The sequence below is a fragment of the Xiphias gladius genome, chromosome 22 (assembly GCF_016859285.1).
Source record: "Xiphias gladius isolate SHS-SW01 ecotype Sanya breed wild chromosome 22, ASM1685928v1, whole genome shotgun sequence".
Lineage (NCBI taxonomy): Eukaryota > Metazoa > Chordata > Actinopteri > Istiophoriformes > Xiphiidae > Xiphias > Xiphias gladius.
Window position 1 is genome coordinate 3,593,584 of NC_053421.1, and position 23,063 is coordinate 3,616,646.

At 38.0% G+C, this 23,063-nt stretch overlaps 1 protein-coding gene across 3 annotated transcripts in view; it reads right to left on the bottom strand.

Moving 5' to 3' along the window:
• ascc3 (activating signal cointegrator 1 complex subunit 3) overlaps positions 1–23,063 on the bottom strand; it is a 163,444-nt gene that overhangs the window by 135,122 nt on the left and 5,259 nt on the right. For all 3 annotated transcript variants that reach the window (XM_040116968.1, XM_040116969.1, XM_040116967.1), the window contains exons 3-5: positions 20,208–20,358; positions 15,274–15,851; positions 4,854–4,971 (exon numbers count right to left, since the gene is read on the bottom strand). In XM_040116968.1, the coding sequence (XP_039972902.1) occupies positions 4,854–4,971; positions 15,274–15,851; positions 20,208–20,358 (847 nt within the window). The remainder of the gene's footprint in view (positions 1–4,853; positions 4,972–15,273; positions 15,852–20,207; positions 20,359–23,063) is intronic.

Below are 23,063 nucleotides of genomic sequence, written 5' to 3' on the forward strand. Positions count from 1 at the left end.
CCCCGAGCAACACTGGATTTTTGATGCCAATACAGATATGTTTAATGAGTTTTAAGAGGTTAAAAAAAATCTAAAAACACGAAATACTCAAACCAGTCCGTCTGGCACCAACAATCATTCCACGGTCAAAGTCACTGAGATCACATTTTTTCCCCATTCAGATGTTTGATGTGATCAACTAAATGGATAACTGTATGAATAAGCAGGTGTATGGGTTTTCCTAATAAAGTTTTCAGTCGGTGTACATCCTTTATCAATTTAATACACTCAGGGGTTCTGCTACTACAGCCTTATTTGGTCTGGTATGGCCAGTAAATGGTAAATGAATTGCATTTATACAGTTATATAGCAATTTTATCCAAAACACTTTTCAATTTGCCTCTAGCTCACGCATTCACACACACACACTCACACACACTCACAAACTCACACACTCACACACACACACGCCAATGGTAGTAAACTATCATAGAAGGCACTGGTCTGACCATTGGCAGGAATTTGGGGTTGCCATCCTGTGAACAGGAGAATGCTAATGCTGGCTAATATTAGCAAAGTTTAGCTAAATTGTAAATTACATTACTGAGGTCACTTTGTGACTTTATGGGCCCTATTCTAGTGGCGGAGCAATGACCAGCACAAGCAATGCTCCAACAGTTGTGATTTCCTGACTATGAAATATGCTTTGCTCGTCTGTGTGGTATTTTGGTGCCAAGCACAGAAAGCACCGTGCACAAGTGGAATGAGCACAAAGTGAGTTGTTGGTATTTTGGTGGAAAATGTGTCTTAGACTTTGCACTATGAGAGCAGAGGAGAGCTACTTACACCCTGTGCACTGTTATTTACCCAGGGGCTACACATGCCCAAACTTTGCAGACCGGATAAGAAAAATGAGAAACTAAGAAAATACAGGCAGAGGGCAGGATCTCTACAGATAAATGCACCACTACACACTTCTAGTGGGTCATAAGTGATGATGGAGGGAAATAACTTTTGTATGAGTCTATACATTGTTTTTTCAGAAAATCTTAGATAGTATACCTTTACAGCTGGAACATCGGCAAATCGGTCTGCATTATTCTGTAAATTAGTGATTCTTACGATATCTATTGTCCACAGTTTCTCTATACTGTATGAAAAGGCTTCTCCTTCAGTTCTGTAAATTCCTGCAGCCATCTGAAGGCAGCAGGGCACATACAGTATGGTGATAAATCTGCACCTTCTGCTACCTACAGAGCCCCCCTAGGGTCAGCTGAGAAAAAAAAAAAAAAAAAAGTGCCCACTGATTTGGAATCATGATTTGTTGATGCTCTGTAGATATGACAAGTGCCAAGTCAAAAAAAAGTACCATTACACACAGTTGTACACTGTGTTTACCTTTATTAAATCCCATGCAAATGACATCAGAAAGTAAAGTATCTCCATAAAATACTACACACATCAGATTGGTCCATTATGATCTGTTGTTGAAGTGGGAGATATCGGATTACATCAGCTCATCAATCCTGTGTGTCATTGCCTCCATTGCAACTCTCTTTTAGCAAAAGTAGCATTTCATGTTTTATTCTTGAAGAGATACAGTAGAAATAAAAATTAGATGGCATTAGGCTGAAGCAGTCTTATAAATGGCCTCGTCAACATTTTCCGTATGTATATCTATCATCATTGTACAAGTTTAATAAAAACCCACACCAGCTGCCTCTCGCTGCAAATTTGAGGTGCCGTGTGTTCAGATCGTGCCACTCTGCACCATCCAAACAACAATATAAATTCCTGTAGAAGCCTCTTTCCATTTGTTAAGCCATTGGTGCTATGCGTTGCTATGATTGTCACAGCTGTTTCAGAACAATGAGACCAATAATGTGACTAGCTAAAAGTGAATTTATTTATCATGCGCCCCTCGATTTATATTCCACCACCAGCGTATTGCACCTACATGAACCAAAATAGATGCACTTGGAGACGCCCACACAGTTTGTGCGCCCCAGACCTAGTGGTGTGCACTTGTCGTTGCACTTGTGCAGTTAAAATAGGGCCCTAAGACTCATCTCTAATTTTATTACTCTCTCACTACTTACACTAGATTTTACCATTTGTCCATAATTTTCACTTGTGGCCACATTTCATTTCAATTTTGTTTTAAAGAGTAATAACCAAATATGTAGTGAGCAGGACATTTTACAGTGGAAAAATAAACTTGTCAGTGCTACTGATGAACAATGTAATAGAGACACTGTTTATAAATATGTATTGATAGGGTAATATGGCATTTTGTACTGCAGTTTTTATTAATTATCTTTTTTATATATTTTTATTTTAAAATCCTGTATTTTTTTTAAAGACTGCAGAGCCTGGGCTTTCCTTTGTAATCCGTCAGAAGCACTATTTAAGAGTGCTACTCAGCGTTTCTTGCTTGTGGCTATTTTATGTGTGAAATACATCTTGAAAACTAGAATGACACTCAGTAGAGCGCATACCTTGCCAAGGCGAAATATTGGCGAAAATGTCGAAAAATGTCCTATCTTGCAACGTTAAGGAAAGTGAAAAAATTCCTAGATCTAGCCCTTTGACAAGACCTCTACCAGGTTTGATGCAAATCGGTTCAGTACTTTTTGTGTAATCCTGCTGACAATTAAACGAACAAGCCCACGAACAGACACAGGTGAAAACATAACCTCTTCGGCGGAGGTAATAACAGTCAGAATAATGCAGCTCTATATACCTGAAGGAAAATATATTTCTTAATATATACATGAGCATTTAAAAAAAATGCCTTCTATAAATCTGGTAATGCTGGCTGAAACCATACATACCATCAGTAATGTTGAATATTATTACTACCGATTACAGTGCTTCTGAATCAATGCCCTGACCCCCAAATTATTCAGCAATTCAAACAGGTCCGTTGTTGTGCAAATAGACAGCTGATTTCTTGGTTGGATAAACGTAATGCTAGAACGTTCCTCTCAAACAGAATCCACTAACAAGTGGAAGTGAAAGGAATGAAAGAAATGAAATGAGAATGGCACTTCAGTCGGATGATAAGGCCACACCTTCCCTATACAGTAGTTTCCGAATTACTCTACAGTCCTCATTGCAGAAGAGAAATGCATAAAGAACCTCTGCACTAGTGTAAACCTTCATTCAGTGTGTCTGCACACTCTGTTTCTTTTTTTTCTTTAATCTAAATACAGTACAGATAGTAAGTATTTGGACAGTTACACACTTTTTGGTCTTCAGGCTCTGAGCTTCAGCAAATTCAATTTGAAATAAAATAATGGATACTACATTTAAGTGCAAAGTCTCAGCTTTCATTTGAGTAGGTTTACATCAATATAAAAAGAACTGTGTAAGAGATACAGCCCTTTAAAAACATAGTTCAAAAGTAATTGGAGAGATACACATAAAGTCAAACAAAATTTCATATTTAATATTTATTGGAAAATCCTTTGCAGTCACTAACTGCCTGAAGACTTCAACCAATGGATATCAGCAGATGCTTTGTATCTTCCCTCCTGATGCTCTCCCAGAGCTTCACTACAGCCACCTTCAGCTCTTGCTTATTATGTGGTCACTCTGCCTTTAGTTCACACCAAGTAGAATGCTGCTCCGTTGGATGTAGATCAGGTGACTAACTCAGCCAGTCAAAGGTATTTCAGCTCTTCAACCGGAAAAGCTCTGTAGTCGCTTTGTCCGCATGTTTAAGATCGTTGTCCCATTAACAATGAAATGTAAGCCAATGAGTTGTGATCCGTTTGAATGAATCAGAACACACAGAATTAAACGACTCTGAACACACCAAATGCTCCTGTATACATCTGCATTCATCCTGTTGCTTACGTCAGCAATGAAATCATCAATAAATACCAGTGAGCACGTTCAATTGGCAGCCATACATGCCCAAGCCATAAAAGAACCACTACCATGTTTGACAGTCCCTGAATTTGGGGCACAAGCTGTTTTTTTTTTTCCCTCCACACTTTCCTTGATGAAACAGTTCTATGGACTTTTTAATCAGTCCATAGAACTTTGTTCTGGTTAATTTTTGTATTTTTTTGTGAACTGCAGCTTGGCCTTTCTATTTTTGAGGTTTACCAGAGGTTTGCATGTTGTGGTGAATCCTCTACAGTTATGGTCATGAATTCTTCTCTCGATGACGAGAAAACATGACCCTTACATCCCGGAGAGGGTTCTTGATTTGCTGTGCACTCATAAAGGGGTTTACATTAACAAAATGATTTTCTGCTCATCCACAAGACCTCTACCCCTCGGTCTACCAGGTCATTTGCCATTTCCTATTTTTCCTTTGTGGTACCCAAATGTTAACTTTGGCAAACCAACTACCTTTGATATGTCTCTGATAGATTTTTGCTTTTTTTAAGCCTCATTATTATATTCTTCACTTGCATGGTCACCTCTGTCCTCAAACTGACAGACAGCTCCACCTCAATCTAAATGGCAACTCTCAACCTGCTCTGAGCCACTTGTGAGCTCTTTTTTGCATGAATAACACTGAAGGCAACACAAGGCTGCGCAAGGAACATTTGGTGGGGAAGTGTCCAATTACTTTCTAACAATTCAAATTTGTGCACTATGTGTTAAAAGGGCTCTCTCTTACACACAGTTATTTCAATATTAAGCTGAAACTTGGCACTTAAATGTAGCATCCGTTATTTTATTTCAAATTCAAAGTGCTGGAGCACAGAGCATGAAGAAAAAAAAGTATAAATGTCCAAATACTTGCGGTCTGGACTGTAAATTCATATCTATTATTCATGACTATTTCAAATTGTTGATACAAGTGGAGTTTAGGTTACCACGGGGATGACATAGTTGCCATGGGGTTGTCTCACCTGGTGGAAAGCCAAGCCTATCGGGTGGGATAGTGAGGAGGCAGTCAACGATGGCCACCCTTCGCTGGAGGAGGGTGGAGATCATCTCCAGCCCTTCTGGGCCCAGAAGCTCGAACAGCTGGAGCGAGAGAGAGGAAGGGGGAGAAGTGAAAATCAGGAGCTGCAAGCCAAAAATACAGTCATCTACATTATCTACATACCACTGCACACACATCCAAACACATATCCAAACATGTATACATATCCTATGGCTCACCAACACTCCCAAACACACTGCTACTGCCAAAGCTGAGCACCTGGTAATTACCATCCACCTGGTAAAGAATATGCTCTGCCGCTTAGCCTCCCAAATATAGCCACCTGGCACTTTGCAAGTGACAGAAAAACATCAAGATATCCTGTGCACAGCAGCAGCACACAATTAAAAGCATGGCAGAGACAGGGCTGCACAGAGAGTCATCAATATCACTGTGAGACGGAATAGAAGTGATGATAAAGTTTGTGCATTCTAATTGGAAAATAGTAGACCTGAAGGCCTGTAAAACAATGCAGTATTTTTTCATTCCCTTTCAGGGTTGTTTTCAGGATGGAGGTATGGTTTGCTCTTTCAGTCTAACCTCCCTTGGGAAGGCAATAGCCAGCACAGCAGGGAACTAAAACAACAGATGCACTTTGATGTCAGGTCAGCCATAGTCTTTGTTGGGGTTATATTTGTTTCCCTCTGTGGTCTCTTTTATATGTGTTCTAAACCTCTACCGGATCCTGTGAATGTCTCTGTTTTATTAGAGTAGAGTGTTCTGTATGTGGGTGGGAGGGAGGTGGTGGTGGGTTTTACCTGCTCCTGATTCAAAGGGGGTTTTTTTTATGAACTCTCATGAATTCTGTCCTTGGAGTTGACTATTAGGTGTGGGTTTTGCTGGGTCCGAGAGACAGAGTTTCTCCTTCAGATGGATTCTGTACAGTCCACCATCCTATGGCAAAGCCCAGTTCTAAAGCATTAGCTGTATAATAACTCCACATCTGCAAAGCCACAGGTTAGGAAAGTAAATGTGTCTGTTCTCTGCTCCTTTATCTGTGATTAAATATTCAGCATTGCCTTCTCAAATTTTCAGCTGGTAAATGTTAACAACTAAAGCATTATTGGAAATTAATCACCACCGGAAAGGGCTGTATCTGTCCTGAGACTAATTCAACAGGAACTCCAATTTGGGGAAAAATGCACTTTAGAATTCATTTTAAGCAGTCAAATATTCTGTGCAGTTACATTTATATGCCATATAATGACAACATGCTAGGGTTTAAAAGTTCAGTTTTACCTACAACATACTTTGGTCTTTGGTCTTTGTAAAAAGAAAATTTAGGCACGAATATATTTAGTTAAAGGTGTAAACAACACTATGATAAAATGTAAGACTATAAATACATCATTTGTGAAACCTCATGATGACAGTAAAGAAATATGTATGAATAACCTTTTCAAACAGAGCATTAATTATTAGTAATGGTCTGCTTCTCTGCTCATTCACAGGTCCCCAGGTGCAAGCTGCTGATTAAATAGATGACTACTGTTAAATCTGAATGTCACAATTTTTCTACAGTTGGGAAGAAACTCTAACTAGGCGTTTGACCAAACAATGCCATGAACTTGATGTTATTATGAAAATTTAATCACAACACCTTGAAGCATCTCTGATGAGTTATTACCAAATCATTTAATCTACTTCTACTTGGCATAAAATATAAAACTGAGTATTGTCTGAATTATTTTAATAATCAATGTCGATATTATGGCACCTGAGCTTCAGTGCTAATACCAAAACAAACATGTACACAATACCTTGTACAAAATAATAAATTATATAGTTTCTATAAAACTCCTTTGTTTTTGTTTAATATAAAGAAAACAACCTACTCATATGCTCAATGTCTAAATATAAGCAGCTTCAAAAAACAAAACTTTGCCAAAATATAATCTAATTGAATTCAGAAAAATTATAAGAGAAACTGTCTGTTTAAAGAGTCACTTAAAACTAGGGTCAGGGTTCGAAGGCATGTCCAAGCTGAAAACAGGGTGTTAAGATGTTCTTCTTCTTAATAATATTTTAATAAAACTTTATTACCTTTTAAAAAAGTGTATGAATAAGAGAAAGCATGGATACCAGTTTTCAGTACTTGACGGGTTTTTTGGTTAAGTTGGTACGTGAAACGTATTGAGCTTTGATACTCAGTCCTACTAAAATACAGTGCACTTGACTCCATATACACCGTCCATTTCATTGAATAAGTCAAAGGGGTCAACAGTACAAACAGTACAGTTTATGGACAGTTCAGTGCTGATACTGACACAACACTTTTTCAAATAACTTACAGGCTGTCTACCTAGGATTTCAGCTTTTCGGTTGTCTTTTTCAAGTGCATCAACATACTAGATATAAATGTGATTATGGTATCTATCTTAGCCAAAGGAATCCTGTTCCAATAGGTTCCCAATCTCCCCCTTTTTTATCAAGTCATTGTGTCATTAATGTGAAGCTACTGGAACCAACAGTGTCAAAATGCCATTCCAATCAGCATACATTATATAACCAAATGGCTATCCACTGTACAACTCTCCTTTTGGTGCTCAGCAACTGCCACCAAATGTAAGCAATCCAAGGTCAGCAATGAGAAAAATAAGAAGCAGGTTCTCTCCATTCTCAGCTTTAATTGCACTGAGTGCAGAGCCTTTAAACTTAACTATTGACTTTGGAGACACAGAGGTAGCTACATGGATTGTCTGCAGGTTCTCCCTCTCTCTCTCCCTCTGTCTGTCTCTCTCTCTCTCACGCACACACAGAGAGCATACTTCATCTAAAGATGTCAGTGGGAGAGTTCACTTCCAAATGTCAGCTACGTGAAGAACATTGAAACCAACTGTAACCAGCTGAAGTTGTACAATTCTGCCTCTGGTGAAGCAATTGATAAAAAGGGAGAAGGAGAGAGAGAGAGAGAGAGAGAGAGAGAGAGAGTGAGAGAGACGGCTAAAGGTGCTATGTGGACAATGTAACAGCCTTGGAGTAAGAAGGAGTCAAACAATGAAAGCAAGTTAAAATGCAGGGGGACAGATTGATGAGCCCTTTCTTGATTTCTAAGTAAATGTAAAGGATGAAAAGTTACTAGTGGACTTTTCAACATGATGAGACACAAAAGAGACCTACGGAGACCACCTGATCCTGACCTTTATTTAATATTTCCTTTCTGTCTGTTTTCTTTTCTTCACATAGGAAGATGCGGAAGCAGACCAAAACAGAAAGGGTATCCTTCTGTTGAACAGCGTTGCCTCACACAAAGACATATGTTATATATTAATATGAGTCATCCCTTCAATATTTCAAATTGCATATAAAGGCAAATTTTCTTTGACCTAAATTGGTGAGTGCTCACATTACATCAGTCCCTCCATCTCGATGTCCCTGGGTCAGTGGAAGAGTGGATCGACATCCACTGATGTTTTTGATTCTACCACTGTGGGGTACCAAAGTTTACATTTTTCAAATTAAACACACGGGGCTTTAATGAATGATCCCTCCTTGCTTCAAATTTGCAAAGACTTAATTGCTGTAGATAATGATGGGTTTCACTGGTACAAGCATTGTAGCAGTGAAGGTATTTTCCAGTGCTGGGGAGAGAACACTAACAGCACAAAGGAGCACTCTTTTTTTCTTTTTCCCCCTTACTCCAGAACACACAGACTAACTTGATTTTTCAAAAAACATTTAGCCATTGATGTTGAACGATAATTCACACTTTCATTTCATTATTATCATACAGGAAGACCATATATGCTTTCAAATTAATGCGGTTAATTTTTTTTAAACGAAAAAGCTGCATACTTTAAAACTTTGTTCATCATACAGCAAGCTCAACTGCCAGTTACATTTTGTATTGAAATTTACTGGACTAAGGACATGACTAAATTTTGGCACACAGTGAACTAGACTATGAGCCTTCAACTGGTGCCCCTGTTTTTATTTTTGAAAGAATCAGAATAAAATTGAGAGATTCCTTAAGTTTCCCACCCCTACAAAAATGTGTATCTATTAGGGCTGGGCATGGCCGAAATTGACATTATGAATATGAGTTTTTATGTTTTGTTTTTTTTAATGCGGAAAACCTCTAGCCTCTAGTTAACTGTCCCAAGCAACCACCACTGCTAACTGCTTCTGTGTCAAAGGTAGATGATATCTGTGGGTCAGATACACCAGTCACTACTAATCAGTTGGGCAAAAATAACAACTCCTCCCAAACAGAGCACAGCTGACATGAACAAGATGTTTGGCTGAAAAGTGAAGTGAAAATGAAATGTCAACTAATTACGATTATCAGGCCCATTTAATTCCTTTTCTTTTTCTTTTTTCCGTTTCCTTGGAAAAATGAATCCAGATAACACAAAATAACGCATAAAGTAAATAATATGAACATATAATCAAAATTAAATTTCACTTAAAGTCATTAATTAAAAATAATGAATTAGCACCCAGCCCTATAATCTATAACCCCCCCCCCCCACACACACACACACACACACACACACACACACACACATAGTAGTAACACAATCTCATTTCATCTTTCTATCCTCTACAATATTGATAATAAATTTGTATTCTTAAAACTGCTATCTTAAAGGTTGACCTCTGCTTTTTATGTGTACATGTTGAGCTGTTACTATTTCCAAAGGGTCTTCAGTACCAATGAAGGTCAAAGGCATTGAGAAAGTTGGAAATGTCTAAAAAGGTCTAGATGTAAAGGTCAAAGATGACTTGGTCTAACAGCCAACACATTATACATCCAGCATCTGAATCAAACCCATAATGCCTGCTGTTGAAGGTTAAGGTTATAGAATCACTACGTTCCCCAAAATATTAAAGATACCACTGCAATATAGAAATTCGAAACATTAGTTGAGAAGCCCCCCAAGGTGGCTCCAATTTTGTCAGTTGAATCATTGCATTTGTTAGATGCCACTGTAAACAGAGCAACACAGGATAACAGCCCAGCAAGCTATACATTTTTACAAACTTAGTCTAAGTCAAAGTTATCTAACTGCAAAATGAACTGTAATGGAAATAGAAAAGGGTGACTCATTCTGTTGCTTGCTCCTAAACCAGTTTTTGCCAAGACCTTGATACAACCTCCTCTACTTACAGTATGACAGACATTTCAGCTGACAGAGCTGTCAGCAGTCAACCAGGAGAGACGGTCCATAGTGTACTAGGATTTTATAACTAAGACTTGACATATAAGCTGTTAATGGAGTTTAAACCAGAAAACCAGAAAAATATCAACGACATGACAATTTAAAATACAAAAACTTGAGTATTCAGCCAAAATTGGTGACCTATAGAGGACTTGTAATATTTCTAAAATTGTATTTTTCATTTGTCAGATCAATGTATCATTAAGTTTTTGACTTGTTTTTTCAACTTTCTATCTATTGAATGTTGGATAGAAAAATGGAAAATTGAATGGACAAGGAAAATATGAAATCTAATCTAATTTTATTTCTATTTAATTTATTTCTATTTATATCTGCCTTAGGTGTCTGGAGAAGGTGGGATCTATGTCCCCGTGTTAATTTGCATGTGATTGACAAACGGTATTTATGTAAGGCAGGTTAGGCCATATATTAAAGTGATATTGCTTGTAACCTTCGTGGAACATACAGCTCTCGAAAAAATTAAGAAACCACTGCAAATCTTTCTGAAATCAGCATCTATACATGTATGGCAGCCAATCCATTCCAGTGTCTGTTGAATTCCAACACAAGCACACCTCATTCTACTTAATGAGGTACTGATTAGGTGATCACCTCAACTAAATCTTATTTAACGAGGAAAAGTATAAAAACCACTGCTGTGGTCATCACTATCCTCTTGCAATAGGAACAGCTAGATGGCAAAAAAAAACTGTGCTAGTAGTACCTCAAAAGTAATTGGAATAAAAAAATAACTGTTGACCATGCCAAAAGAAAAGTTTTGAGTGAGGAAAAGAAAGGTTCAATTCTGGCTTTACTGGCAGAGGGATACAGTGAGCGTCAGGTTGTTTCCATTCTTAAAATTTCTAAGACGGCGGTTCATAAGAACAAGGTCAAGCAGCAGACATTGGGGACAACAAAGCTACAGACCGGCAGAGGGCGAAAACGACTCTCCACTGACCGGGATAACCGTCAACTCATTCGAATGTCACTCAGCAACCCTAGGATGACATCAAGTGACCTACAAAAAGACTGGCAAATGGCAGCTGGGGTGAAGTGCAGGGCGAGAAAGGTTAGAAACAGGCTCCTAGGGGCAGGGCTCAAGTTGTGTAAAGCTAGAAAAAAGCCCTTCATCAATGAGAAGCAAAGAAGAGCCAGGCTGAGGTTTGCAAAAGACAGTAAGAATTGGACCATAGAGGACTGGTGTAAGGTCATCTTCTCTGGTGAGTCCAATATACAGCTTTGCCCAACAACTGGTCATCTAATGGTTAGACGGAGACCTGGAGAAGTCTACAACCCACAGTGTCTCACACCCACTGTGAAATTTGGTGGAGGATCGGTGATGATCTGGGGTTGCTTCAGCAAGTCTGGAATCGGGCAGATGCCTCTTTGCGAAGGAGGCATGAATCAAGCCACGTACAAAGTCATCCTGGAAGAAAACTTGCTTCCTTCTGCTTTGACAATGTTCCCCAACTCTGAGGATTGGTTTTTCCGGCAGGACAATGCTCCATGCCATACAGCTAGGTCAATCAAGGTGTGGATGAAGGACAACCAGATCAAGACCCTGCCATGGCCAGCCCAATCTCCAGACCTACACCCAATTGAAAACCTCTGGAATGGGATCAAGAGGAAGATGGATGGTCACAAGCCATCAAACAAAGCTGAGCTGCTTGAATTTTTGCGCCAAGAGTGGCATAAATTCACCCAAAAGCAATGTGAAAGACTGGTGGAGAGCATGCCAAGATGAATGAAAGCTGTGATTGAAAATTGGGGTTATTCCACCAAATATTGATTTCTGAACTTTTCCTTAGTTAAAACATTAGTATTGTGTTGTTTAAAAATGAATATGAACTTGTTTTCTTTGCATTATTTGTGGTCTGAAAACACTACATCTTTTTTGTTATTTTGACCATTTGTCCTTTTCTACAAATAAATGCTCTAAAGGATAATATTTTTATTTGGAATTTGGGAGAAATGTTTTCAGTAGTTTGTAGAATAAAACAAAAATGTTCATTTTACTCAAACACATATCTATAAATAGTAAAATCTGAGAAACTGATAATTTTGCAGTGGTCTCTTAATTTTTTCCAGAGCTGTATAATTAACAATAACAAACACAACACATATATTTTTGTCATTTATGAATTTTTTTACAATCATGTATAGATAGTAAGAATGTGTTTTTTCAAAATTCATTTCAGCTTTAATTCATGTGTACTTTACTATCTTACATAGAGTCCACTGTAACTTCTCATAGACTGACATATACTAAACCAAAATTAGTCAGCGTAGTAATCACTAATCACAATCACTTGCTTGTGGTAATTGCAACATGGTTATTGAGTAAAGGGCGCTCCCCTCCACTATTTTGCTGTCAAGCACAGTTGAACAGATGTGGCATTTCCAGCATTTTTGTGAAAGTTTTTCAGCTGAAATGGTTCTGGTTTTGGAAAAAAAGACCAAAGACTTTTAAAGCATCCGTTAGCTTTTGGAAGTCATAGCACCTCTTTCCCCTTCTCCAGCCGTGGCCAAAGCAGCTGAATGCCAACCATTTCCAGGAGAGTACATGTCTGTCAGAACTTCTGTCTTCCCAGGTTGGAAATCTGGCCTGGAAAATTACTTGCTTGCTTATAGCAGCAAGGTTGAGGCAGTTGAAGTAACTGTAAGATTCCCTCATCAGTTCTAAATTCTCTTGGGACTAATAACTGGGCATATCTTGCCCATTGCTCTCATTCTCAGGCTCTGGTTCTGCTTTTAAATGATCTGATTCACGAATGCCACAAAAATTAGTTACTCATCATCAGCTGCCACATGTACACCTTTATTAGCAGAGCTGAAGTCATCACAACTCTGCAATATCAAAGAAAATGCTGATCTGCACAAAGCCTGACATGCCAGGTGCTGTGCCATCAAGTTACTGTGAAAATAGGTTAATATAATAAGCTTCTTCGACACTGTGTCTGTATTTTTCATAGCAGTAAGACAACAGTGCCATCATAAGGTCAAACTGGACAAAAAAAAACATTACCCGCCATCGCTTGGATCCAGCAACCATCAAAAGAAAGTTACACTTTTGCTACAGTATTGCTAATTTAGGTTCTGTAAATACGCAAAACCCTTAAACAATTACAGTAGTTAAATGCAACATACACAACAATGCACCAGTAATAATAATCCATAAAATAATATATATAATAGTAAAACACTGATAAGGACCATTTTGCTTTGACCATACTGCTTTTGGAATAAGTGTAGAACTGTTCATCTCTCTAGATGAATGAAAAGGCAAAGGAGAGAAAGTGGAGGCATAATTTCACTCTGCTGAAACAAAGTGTGCACCTTTGCCTGATACTGTATTTGCATCTCATGCAGCCGACACAAATCTAAGATTTGAACTGATCAAAGTAGTTCTACAGATGTTGTGGAATTTGTTTTCATTAACTGCCCCATTGAAAAAAAAATTAATAGAGGGACCAAGGATGGGTAATCTTTGCACTTATTTTTAAGTACATTTGACTGATGTAAATTTCCCGTCAGCTCTACCAACAAGACTCACACTGCTTGTGACTAGATTCTGTGTAACTGACAAAATGAATAAGCTTCAGGATGGACAAACCTCTATCAGAACATGTTTATATAGACAGCTCTAATTCTGAATATTTGTTGCAGAGGAGTGCTGATTTCCTGATAACAGATAAGAGGATCTGCAGGGGACAGTCAGGAAGGAGTATGACCAAAATACTTGCATCACCCAGGAGAAACACAGGTGACACGTGGGGGAAAAGAGAAATTTGGATTTAAACAGATAAGACCATACATCAGCTGCTGCAGCACTGATGCAAAAACATTTTATTAGACATTTATACCACAAATTCCTCGTGTATTAGGTGGCTTTGATAAAGAGTAATCAATGTTATAATTATGGGCTAATTTCATTAATCTGGTTTCAAGGTTGTTTCTCCTTTATTCTGGTGCCTGAATGCTTGAAAAGTATTATTAGGTGCCTGATTAATGTTTATTAGATATGCAAACCTACAGATACATCCCCACCATGCCCATGCCAAAATACAGGCGAGCCAATGCTAGTATTCCTAGCAAATCTCCTAGCAAATCTCAAGTCTGAGATGTGAAATGTACCATATGTTGCTATCAACTATGCTACATGTCTATGTATTTACATGAGTACAGAGTCTTTCTCTTAAGTTGGCAACTATTCCCAAAGCGCACATAGTAGTAAAAAAGCGAGTGTAACTCACGTACATCATTGGTCTATGTAAGCGGCTGTCAGGAGACTGGATGTAATCAAGTTACAATGGACTAGTTGAGCTGCCAAGCTGGCCAGTCTTAGATCCCATCCTCTCAAGCAACCCAAGGCATGAATACAGATAAAAGTACTTCTATTTTCTAATTGTTCTATTTTCCAATTTTTCATAAATCATTCAACAGATAGAAAAATTTTAAAAAAAGTCCAAAATCTTAATTTCATATCGATCTGATGAATGAAGAACAGACAATTTTAGAAAAACTGAATTCATATTTTTCAATTTTCATATGGAAAAATCAAACGGATAAGCATTACACAGACCAATTGAGATTCATATACCTGTGTATATAAGGTCCTACAATTCACACTGCATGTCAAGACAAAAATCAAGCCATGAAATCCAAGGAACTCTCTGTAGACCGCTGTGATAAAATTGTGGTGAGGCATAGATCAGGGCAAGGTTCCTAGGAGTACAGTGGCCTCAATTATTGTGAAATACAAAAAGTTTAGAACCACCAGGACTCTTCCAAGAGTTAGCCTTACAGCCAAACTGAGTAACTAAGCAAGAAGGGCCAGGGGCAGGGAGGTGACAAAGAACCCAATGATCACTCCAACAGAGCTTCAGAAGTCCTCTGCAGACATGGGAGAACCTGCCGGAAGGACAACCATCTCAGCAAAACTTCATCAATCAGGCCTTTATGGTAGAGTGGCTAGACAGAAGCCACTTTAAGTTAAAAGGTATATGACAGCCTGGTTGGTGACTGGTTACAATTGAGGGAAGGATGAATGCAAATACAGAGAGGTCCTTGAAGAAAACCTGCTCCAGAGTGGCCATGACAGCCAAGACTGTCATGGCCACTCAAAAAATGCCAAGAACAATTTGGATACAGTATCTATATATTAGATTGTAAGGCACAAACCTCATTCTGCAGCTCATCATCACTCTTGTGGGAGGCCAGCATCTCAAACAGGGACGTGCACAGCTCCTCTGGGCTGGACGAGATCATATTGCCTCTGTTCAGATACCTCTCCACCTCTGTTCTAAGAATAGCTCCGTCCCCAAAGCTAGAAGATCTTCCTGAGCTGGACACCTCTTCCTCACTGGTGGCCTTCCTCCCGCTCTGCTGGTTGTTGAGGAAGCTGATAAAGTCTAGGCTCACGTTCTCCTCGTGGATACCAAAGCATGGCAGGTCCTCCAGCGGGTCCAATGTGTAGCAGTCATATGAGAAGGCAATGTTACGACCGAAAGTGGAGCCTCGTTGGTGGTTGTGATGGGAGCTCTGGGTCTGAATAAAGTCTTCAACTTGGGAGTTTCCAAGTGAAGCCACAAGCCGAGCCACACAGTCACATGAAGCTTCAGCTGCAGCTGATGGAAAGGGGCCAAACATCTGTTTAATGGCCCGGGTCTCCTCTGTGCCCACATGATCTTTGTTGTGGAAGGTCTCAAACAAGAAGACAGCAGCACTTTCAATGGCCTCCTGACCATGTTCAGCCCCCACTGTGAAACAAAACACAATATATTTACATTTTTATGTCACGATTGTCATGAATGGTCACTAAAGCCAGAGCCAATTTTAGTGATTTGGGAACCATAGGCAAACTGACGCATGAGACCTCCCTTGTGTCTTTTTTCCTAATCTTTCCCCTAATCGAGAGTGTTGGTACAAATCCATGGTGGAAGAAGCACTCATTTCTTTTACTTAGCAGTGGTAAAGTACTAAGTACCTTCACTCAAGTACTGTACTTAAGTACAATGAAAACAACAATAACTATAAAGATTTCACTGTCAACCTCGAAGATTTCAGTCCCAGGTGATTTGGCAACACCTATACTTAGTGATGGTAACGTCAATTGTGGTTTAATACTACAGGTCACAGCAAAACTAATGTCGTTTTAATGAAGAAGTCAGACAATATTTGACCTTTTTCCATCATTCTGTGAGCAACCATGATCTGATTTTATGCTGCACACAGCATGACTCTGAACGCCAAAGTCCAGTGAAAGGAGTTGGTTAATTTGCTGAGAAGTTGGAGGTATGCAGCCTGTCGCCTGCAGCTCTTCATCTAACAGCTCACTGTGGCTGCTCCTTCTTCTTCAATTATTCCCTGCAATTTTTCAAACTGATCTGCTGTCCTAAAATGCAGAAAATGACTGCTGTATTGTTTTGTAGACCCATTTTTGAAGAATGATAGTCAGTAAGCTTAGCAGTTACCGCTAACACATTGCATTTCCTGTGACTACTTCATAATAAAAGTCAACTTGTGTTCCACCAGTTAAATGCTTTTAATGTGAAAGCTGCAGCAGTATAAAATGTTTGTATTAGCAGTAACTTAATACAGGATTTTTTCCGGGAATGTCGCAACAGACATCCTGGTAGTAATACTGCAAATATATAAATATAGTAATACTTTTATGTGTGGACAATAGGCTCAGTCGCCATTGTATTTCCTAACTCTGCATTTACTTAAATTTTCAGGATTGCCACTTTAATGTCGGCAGTCAACAATCCACATCTTCCTCTAGATTTTCGCTAAAGAAATATCACTACTTTAATGTTATCAGATGTTTTAGCTTATCCACTAAATTTTAACCTCACTATAGGTATCAGATGTCCTCTTAGTGTTGTGTGCCCTAGTCAGTTTCCTACCTTGCCTAACTGATAAGCCTCGGTAATGTTTTGTCCTGACTATAGCAGAAATGAAATATTCCAACTGGAGGGACGATTTAAGCTGATGTATTCATTACCAGTTAAATGATTGTGATTATTAGGATTATTACTGATTGTAACAATCACCTTCACCCTTTCTATTATCATTAGTGGTATCTAGATAGCAGTTTTGTATTGCCATTAAATCTGAGCTGTGTACTACTCATAGTTCCACAAAAGAATCAGCAGCTGTTCCTCTGAGCAGTAAAGGCTACAGCATGAGATCCCTATTTAAAGTGTCTGCTCTTCATTTAAATAATATCCAAACAATTCATGCTTAGCCAGAGCTGTACTTAACTAAAAGGAATATAGAGTAATTGTCCAATTAGTAGAAAAAATGTCAGAAGGACAGAGGTGGAATAGAGTGAAAAAGGTAGGAGAGGTGGAGGAAAGCAAAAACACATGAAAAGGATTTAAACCAATTAAAAACAGTCTACCACCATCAGACTCCTTGCTGCACATAGCAGAACAGAATGGCTGTTTTCATCCTCTCCAGAGTGTACTTAATAGCAACTTTTTATTTGGATCCAGTCACACGGACATAGGCCAGTTTCAAAACATAAAACAGTGGAGAGCATCACAACAATAAATACTGCTACTTTCAAGTGATGAATGAGAAGAAAATAAATACTGCTATGATCAAAGAAAAACAAAATCTAAATAAAAATCTGAAAGTCTTCATGTGAGCTCCATAATTGACTTGTTAAGTTCAGCTAACACTTGAAGTCCTAGAGCAAGGATTACAGCATCTAAAGCATGCAATCAAACACCTGTTTCTGTCTCTTGAGTAAATCTAATATGTTTTCATTTGTTGGGGAGCATTTTCAAATTTGAAGATACTTCTATAAAAAAAAAAAAAAAGATAGATTTATCTCTATATTGTTCCTGGACCTTAAATATTAATTTATGAGCTAATTATATGGACATCCAGTCTGTGCCAGTAGACTCTGGACAGTAGTCCATCAAAGCTATAACACTGAATTTGTAATGGCTGAGAAATATGCATTCTCCTGCCTCAGAAAAGGTTTTTATTTATTCCAGTTTTTAAAATACAGTGGCTTGAGAAAATATTCAGACCCCTTCACTTTTTGCAGACTTTATTGTGTTGCATACTTAATTTTCAATGGATAGCATTGCCATTTTTGCCCATCAATTGATTGATGGAAAAAACACTCAATAATCCATAATGACAAAGTGAAAACGTAGAAATCTTTGCAAATTTATGAAAAGTAGAAAGGGGAATCTCTCATTTTCAAAAGTATGGCGACTCTTAACTCAGTTTTTTGTAGAAACCCCTCTGAGAGCAATTACATCTTCCAGTTTTCCAGTCTGAATACTGTTGTAAATTAGAGATTTCAGTTTTTGAATTTTCATGAAATTGCAAAAAGTTACTAAAAACATGTTTAAACTTTGTCATTATGGGTTATTGAGTGTAGACTGGTGGGCAACAATGGGACCTTAATACTTTCTGAAGCCACTACATTTAAACAGAAAGTCATTGTAGAATCACAAGGTGCAGCTTAACTTCCAGAATAATAAGCATTAGGGAGCCAAGCAAAATATTAAACTTAACTGACAATCCTTTGTAAATGTACGACTTTGTTTTATTTATATATACACGCATGGTGAAATGCTGCTTGTTGATAGTATTAATTCAGCTTAGAATGAGAGGAAAATATCTGTTACCACTAAAAACCAACATTAATTGGTGATTTAATCTATGACTCATGCTATCTTTGCTCTCACCACCTCCACTGAGATTCAGGGAAACGTACATAACGACAAGCTGATGAAGATAAGTTGTTAATTTACGCATTTGGTAAGAAACACTCACAGCACTTGGTTAAGGTTAGTAAAAGACAAATGAAAGATCATGGTCTGGTTTAATACAAAAAAGTTTAGTGATTTCAGACATGATGTGTTTATTTACAGTGAACCAAAACCACAATCTTTCCCTAACCTTAACCAAAGTGCTTTTGTTGCCTAAACCTAAACACAGACGGGACCGTGGATGCAATCCGTGGTCTCTGGTGTGACAGATGTGCGTTTACCCAAACCACCTCCTGTCGACTGGCTGCTGTGAATAAATGTGTCATTTCATTCATTCATTCATACATACATTCAAAAAAAAAAAAAAAAAAAAAAAAGACATTGCCTCCACCAGCAATCACGTTGCCACTGTAACATAATTGCGAAAGCAGCTTAGATTTGTATGAATGTAATATCTAGGAGACAGGGTTCATTAAACCATTAGGTCAAAAAGACACATTTTTAAGGCTTAGAAGAACATATAGTGGGATTGCTTGCACAGCAATTTTACTAATAACGATGAACCAGAAAATAGCTTTGCACACCAAAAGACAGTTTGGGTAAAAGCTTTAACATATAACTTAAGTGTTTTAAGTATTTGTGTTAAAAGTTTAGTTCACCCAAATTATGGAAAATTCATACTTTCTCAATTACCACTAGTGGTAGTGGTAGTTGTCATGCAGATGTTTTGGTTTGATTTATCCAGGTTCTGAGATATCTGTCTCTGAGAATTCTGCCTCCAACCCAATAATATAAAGCTGAGTGTGGTATGTACTGCTCAAAGTACTAAAAAACAGCATCTAAAAAATTCCACACCATATCTTTGCAAAAACAATGTCCATGTTAATCTGGATAATCCTCAGACCTCCATGGACAGTTTTCATAGGGAAAGTAATTCCAGGGTTTGTCATTTTTAGATTTCTGTGAGCACCACAAAAACAAGTGTCAGTGTCAGTGACTGAGGTTGAGATCTCAGAAAACTCCAAATTTGTGAATATAAAATAAAAATACGAAAATGACAACATACCGCTACAGTTAATTAAAGAAATAAGTTTCTGTAATTAGGTTAACTGTCCTTTTAACTTGACTGGTTATTTAAGACCAACAACGTGCTTTTTCTAATTCTGGTCTACCAAAGACATGACAACAATAGCATAATTATGGTGTCATACTCACTTTTATACAAGCAGTCTAAAAATAGACATTCTGCTATTCCCAACAATATTTTCTAAAAATAGACATTCTGCTATTCCCAACAATGTTTTCATTAGTGTAACACGAACACATGAAAATAAATTGAAAGAAATGACAATAGATTCAGGGCTGAGGAGTAATTACCAATCTGTTTGGCTGCCAGAAGGAAGCTCTTCAGTTCCTGACTGGCAGCTTGGTGCTTATCTTTGTCCTGATGCTCGGTGCAGAAATGGACAATCTTCTGCCAAGTCAGGCCCTCTTTGGCAAACAGCTCCTGTCTCTTCAGACGTTTGGTCTAACATGAGCCACAGGAAATACAATTACATTTCAAGAAAGTGAACAGTAGCACTTACTGCTCTAATAATCTCAGGTATTTATTACTGCCCACATACCCTGGGATAAGACTGGTGTACTCAAATAGTTTGCTAATATTGTGCAGATATTGTGTAAAAACAGGTTGTGCTGCAGTCAGTGTGGTCAGTAACTGATAGTAACAGTAGTGACAGTAATTTCCACTAGAATCAATCAAGACAATGTGTACCTTCTGTGGCATGTTTTGAAACCAATCTGATTCTAATAAGTCATTCTGATCAAGCTAAAGAACCAAACCAGAGGTTTTTTGCTGTTAATCACATTTAGTAAACATGTAATTTTGTAATTTTTCCTTATTAATTTATTCATTAACTCACTCACTCACTCACTCACTCACTCACTCACTCACTCAATCATTTATTTATTTATTGGGACAGTGCACATTACTCGAAATTTCCATAAATGCACAACCGTTGGCCAAATATACATTATACTTTACTCCAAGATCTAAAAACACTGGATCCTACATTTCCCATAATGCAACTCAAAGGCATATTTCAATCAGACCCTCAATGCTCCTTCAAACTCCACCCCCTGCAGCTTTCTGATAAAAAAACAAAATCTATAACCCTAATAATGTCATCAGGGCTTTTTTTTTTTTTTTATGGCTTGACAAAGCTCCTTCACAGCCACAGAAAACAATATACAACGGATTTCAATGGCTGATTAGGACTCCCCTTGTCTAGTAAACCAACCTTAATTTGTAAAACTGGTCGAATGCCTTGTAAAGAATTTTGAGATTTTTTCTCTCTCAGAATAAACATTGCATGTTCAGTCATTTTGGGCAGCATTAGTTACTTAGGCATTCAAGGAATAGAAGCTGGGTTTCATATGATTTGTTTTAATGTGTTGCTTTGCTTTTGGCAACTTCAAAGGGGAGATATTTTGTTGGTATTATCATATTTATGATACTGTGTTTACATCTCAATAATGCATTAAGCTCTCCAGAAATTCTTAGTGAACAAATGGTCATAGAATTTGTCACTGAATATTATCTATCCAGTTTTATATTATCCATTAACAGATAAAAGGAAGGCATATAATGTAGCACATGTTCCACAAGTTGTTTTGAAACTATTGCCATTACAGTGCCTTTTTTTAATGATACCAAAATAATGCTATTATTGATGCCAATGTGCTTTTCTTACTGTATATACACATGCATCCTCATTAGTTTTGAAGAAAAGTCAAAGATCATGAGCATAACTTTTCATATACTTTTCATCAACTTCTACAATTAGAGCAGGGAGGTATTAAATCTGAGCAGGTGTGACAGTTAAGGCTCAAAAGTGAGGAGAAGCATTAACACAATGACTCCATTGTAATCAGCATCTCCATGTCTACTAAATCTAAGCATTTCACACACAAACTATGAGATAAACTCACAGTAACACCTGCCATCTTTTTCGTAGAGAAGATTTTCTCTACTGAGAAATTTTCCTTTCCTCAGTTGCATTGTTGCCCCAGTGCAACTGATGAAATAAGCATGCAGTAGAGAAACAAATCAATCAAAGGCACAGGAGAACAGCAGTTTTTAATTTAGATTTCAAAGCAGCTAAAGTTGGGGCACATTTGAGATCATAAGGAAGTTGGTTCCATCTGTTTGCAGCCTAATTCCTAAAAGCAGCTTCCCAGACAGGTTCTGACTGAAGGTTGTACACCATTATTCAAGGAGATCAGAAAGGTATATTGGCCTAAGATTATTGAGTGATTTATAAACTAGCAGCAGCACTTTAAAATGTATTCTTTAAGTAACTAGGAGCCAATGCTAAGATTTAAGGACAGGAGTGATGTGCTCAGTTCTCTTCATTCTTTTTAGAAGTCTGGAATCAGCACTCTGAATGAGTTGCAGCTGTCTGACTGCTTTTTTGGGAAGACCAGACAAGAGAGAGTTACAATAGTTCATCATGCTGTAAATGAAGGCATGAATAAGTAATTTCATTAGTTCCTCTAATCCTTGCTGTTTGTTTGAGATGATAAACTGCTGCTTAGTTATTGCCGGGATGTGGCTGCTGAAGATCAGATCTGAGTTAATTAAGACACCAAGATTTCAAACTTGGATTTTCATCTTTATAGCTCTGGAATCAAACTGAGCAGTTACTTTAATTTCCTTCATTCTGCCAAATACAACGATTTCCATCTCGTCTTTATTTAATTGAAATAACTTTTATTGCATCCAGACTCTATCAACAGAGTCAGTCTTAGGGACCATAGTTTCACTCAGTGAAAGAGCTAAGTAAATCTAAGTGTCGTCTGTGATAAGCTATGTTTGTGTCATGTATGATCTGACCTTGGGGGAGCATGTATAGGTTGAATAACAGCAGCCCAACAATCAAACTGGGGGATCCACATGTCATAGTAATCCGCTCAGAATTATGATCACCAATGGCAACAACATTACCCATGCCTTTGAGATATGATCTGAACCATTTGAGGACCATACCAGATAATCCCACGCACTTTTCCAGTCTGTTGAGAAGAATTATAAAGGTTCAAAGTATCAAAGGCTGCAGGGTCAAAGAGCACCAAAACTGATTTTTACCTGAAACAGCATTCAGACAAATGTCCTTTAGCACCTTTATCGTTGCAGTCTCTTCTGTGATGTGGTCTGGAACCAGACTGAAATCT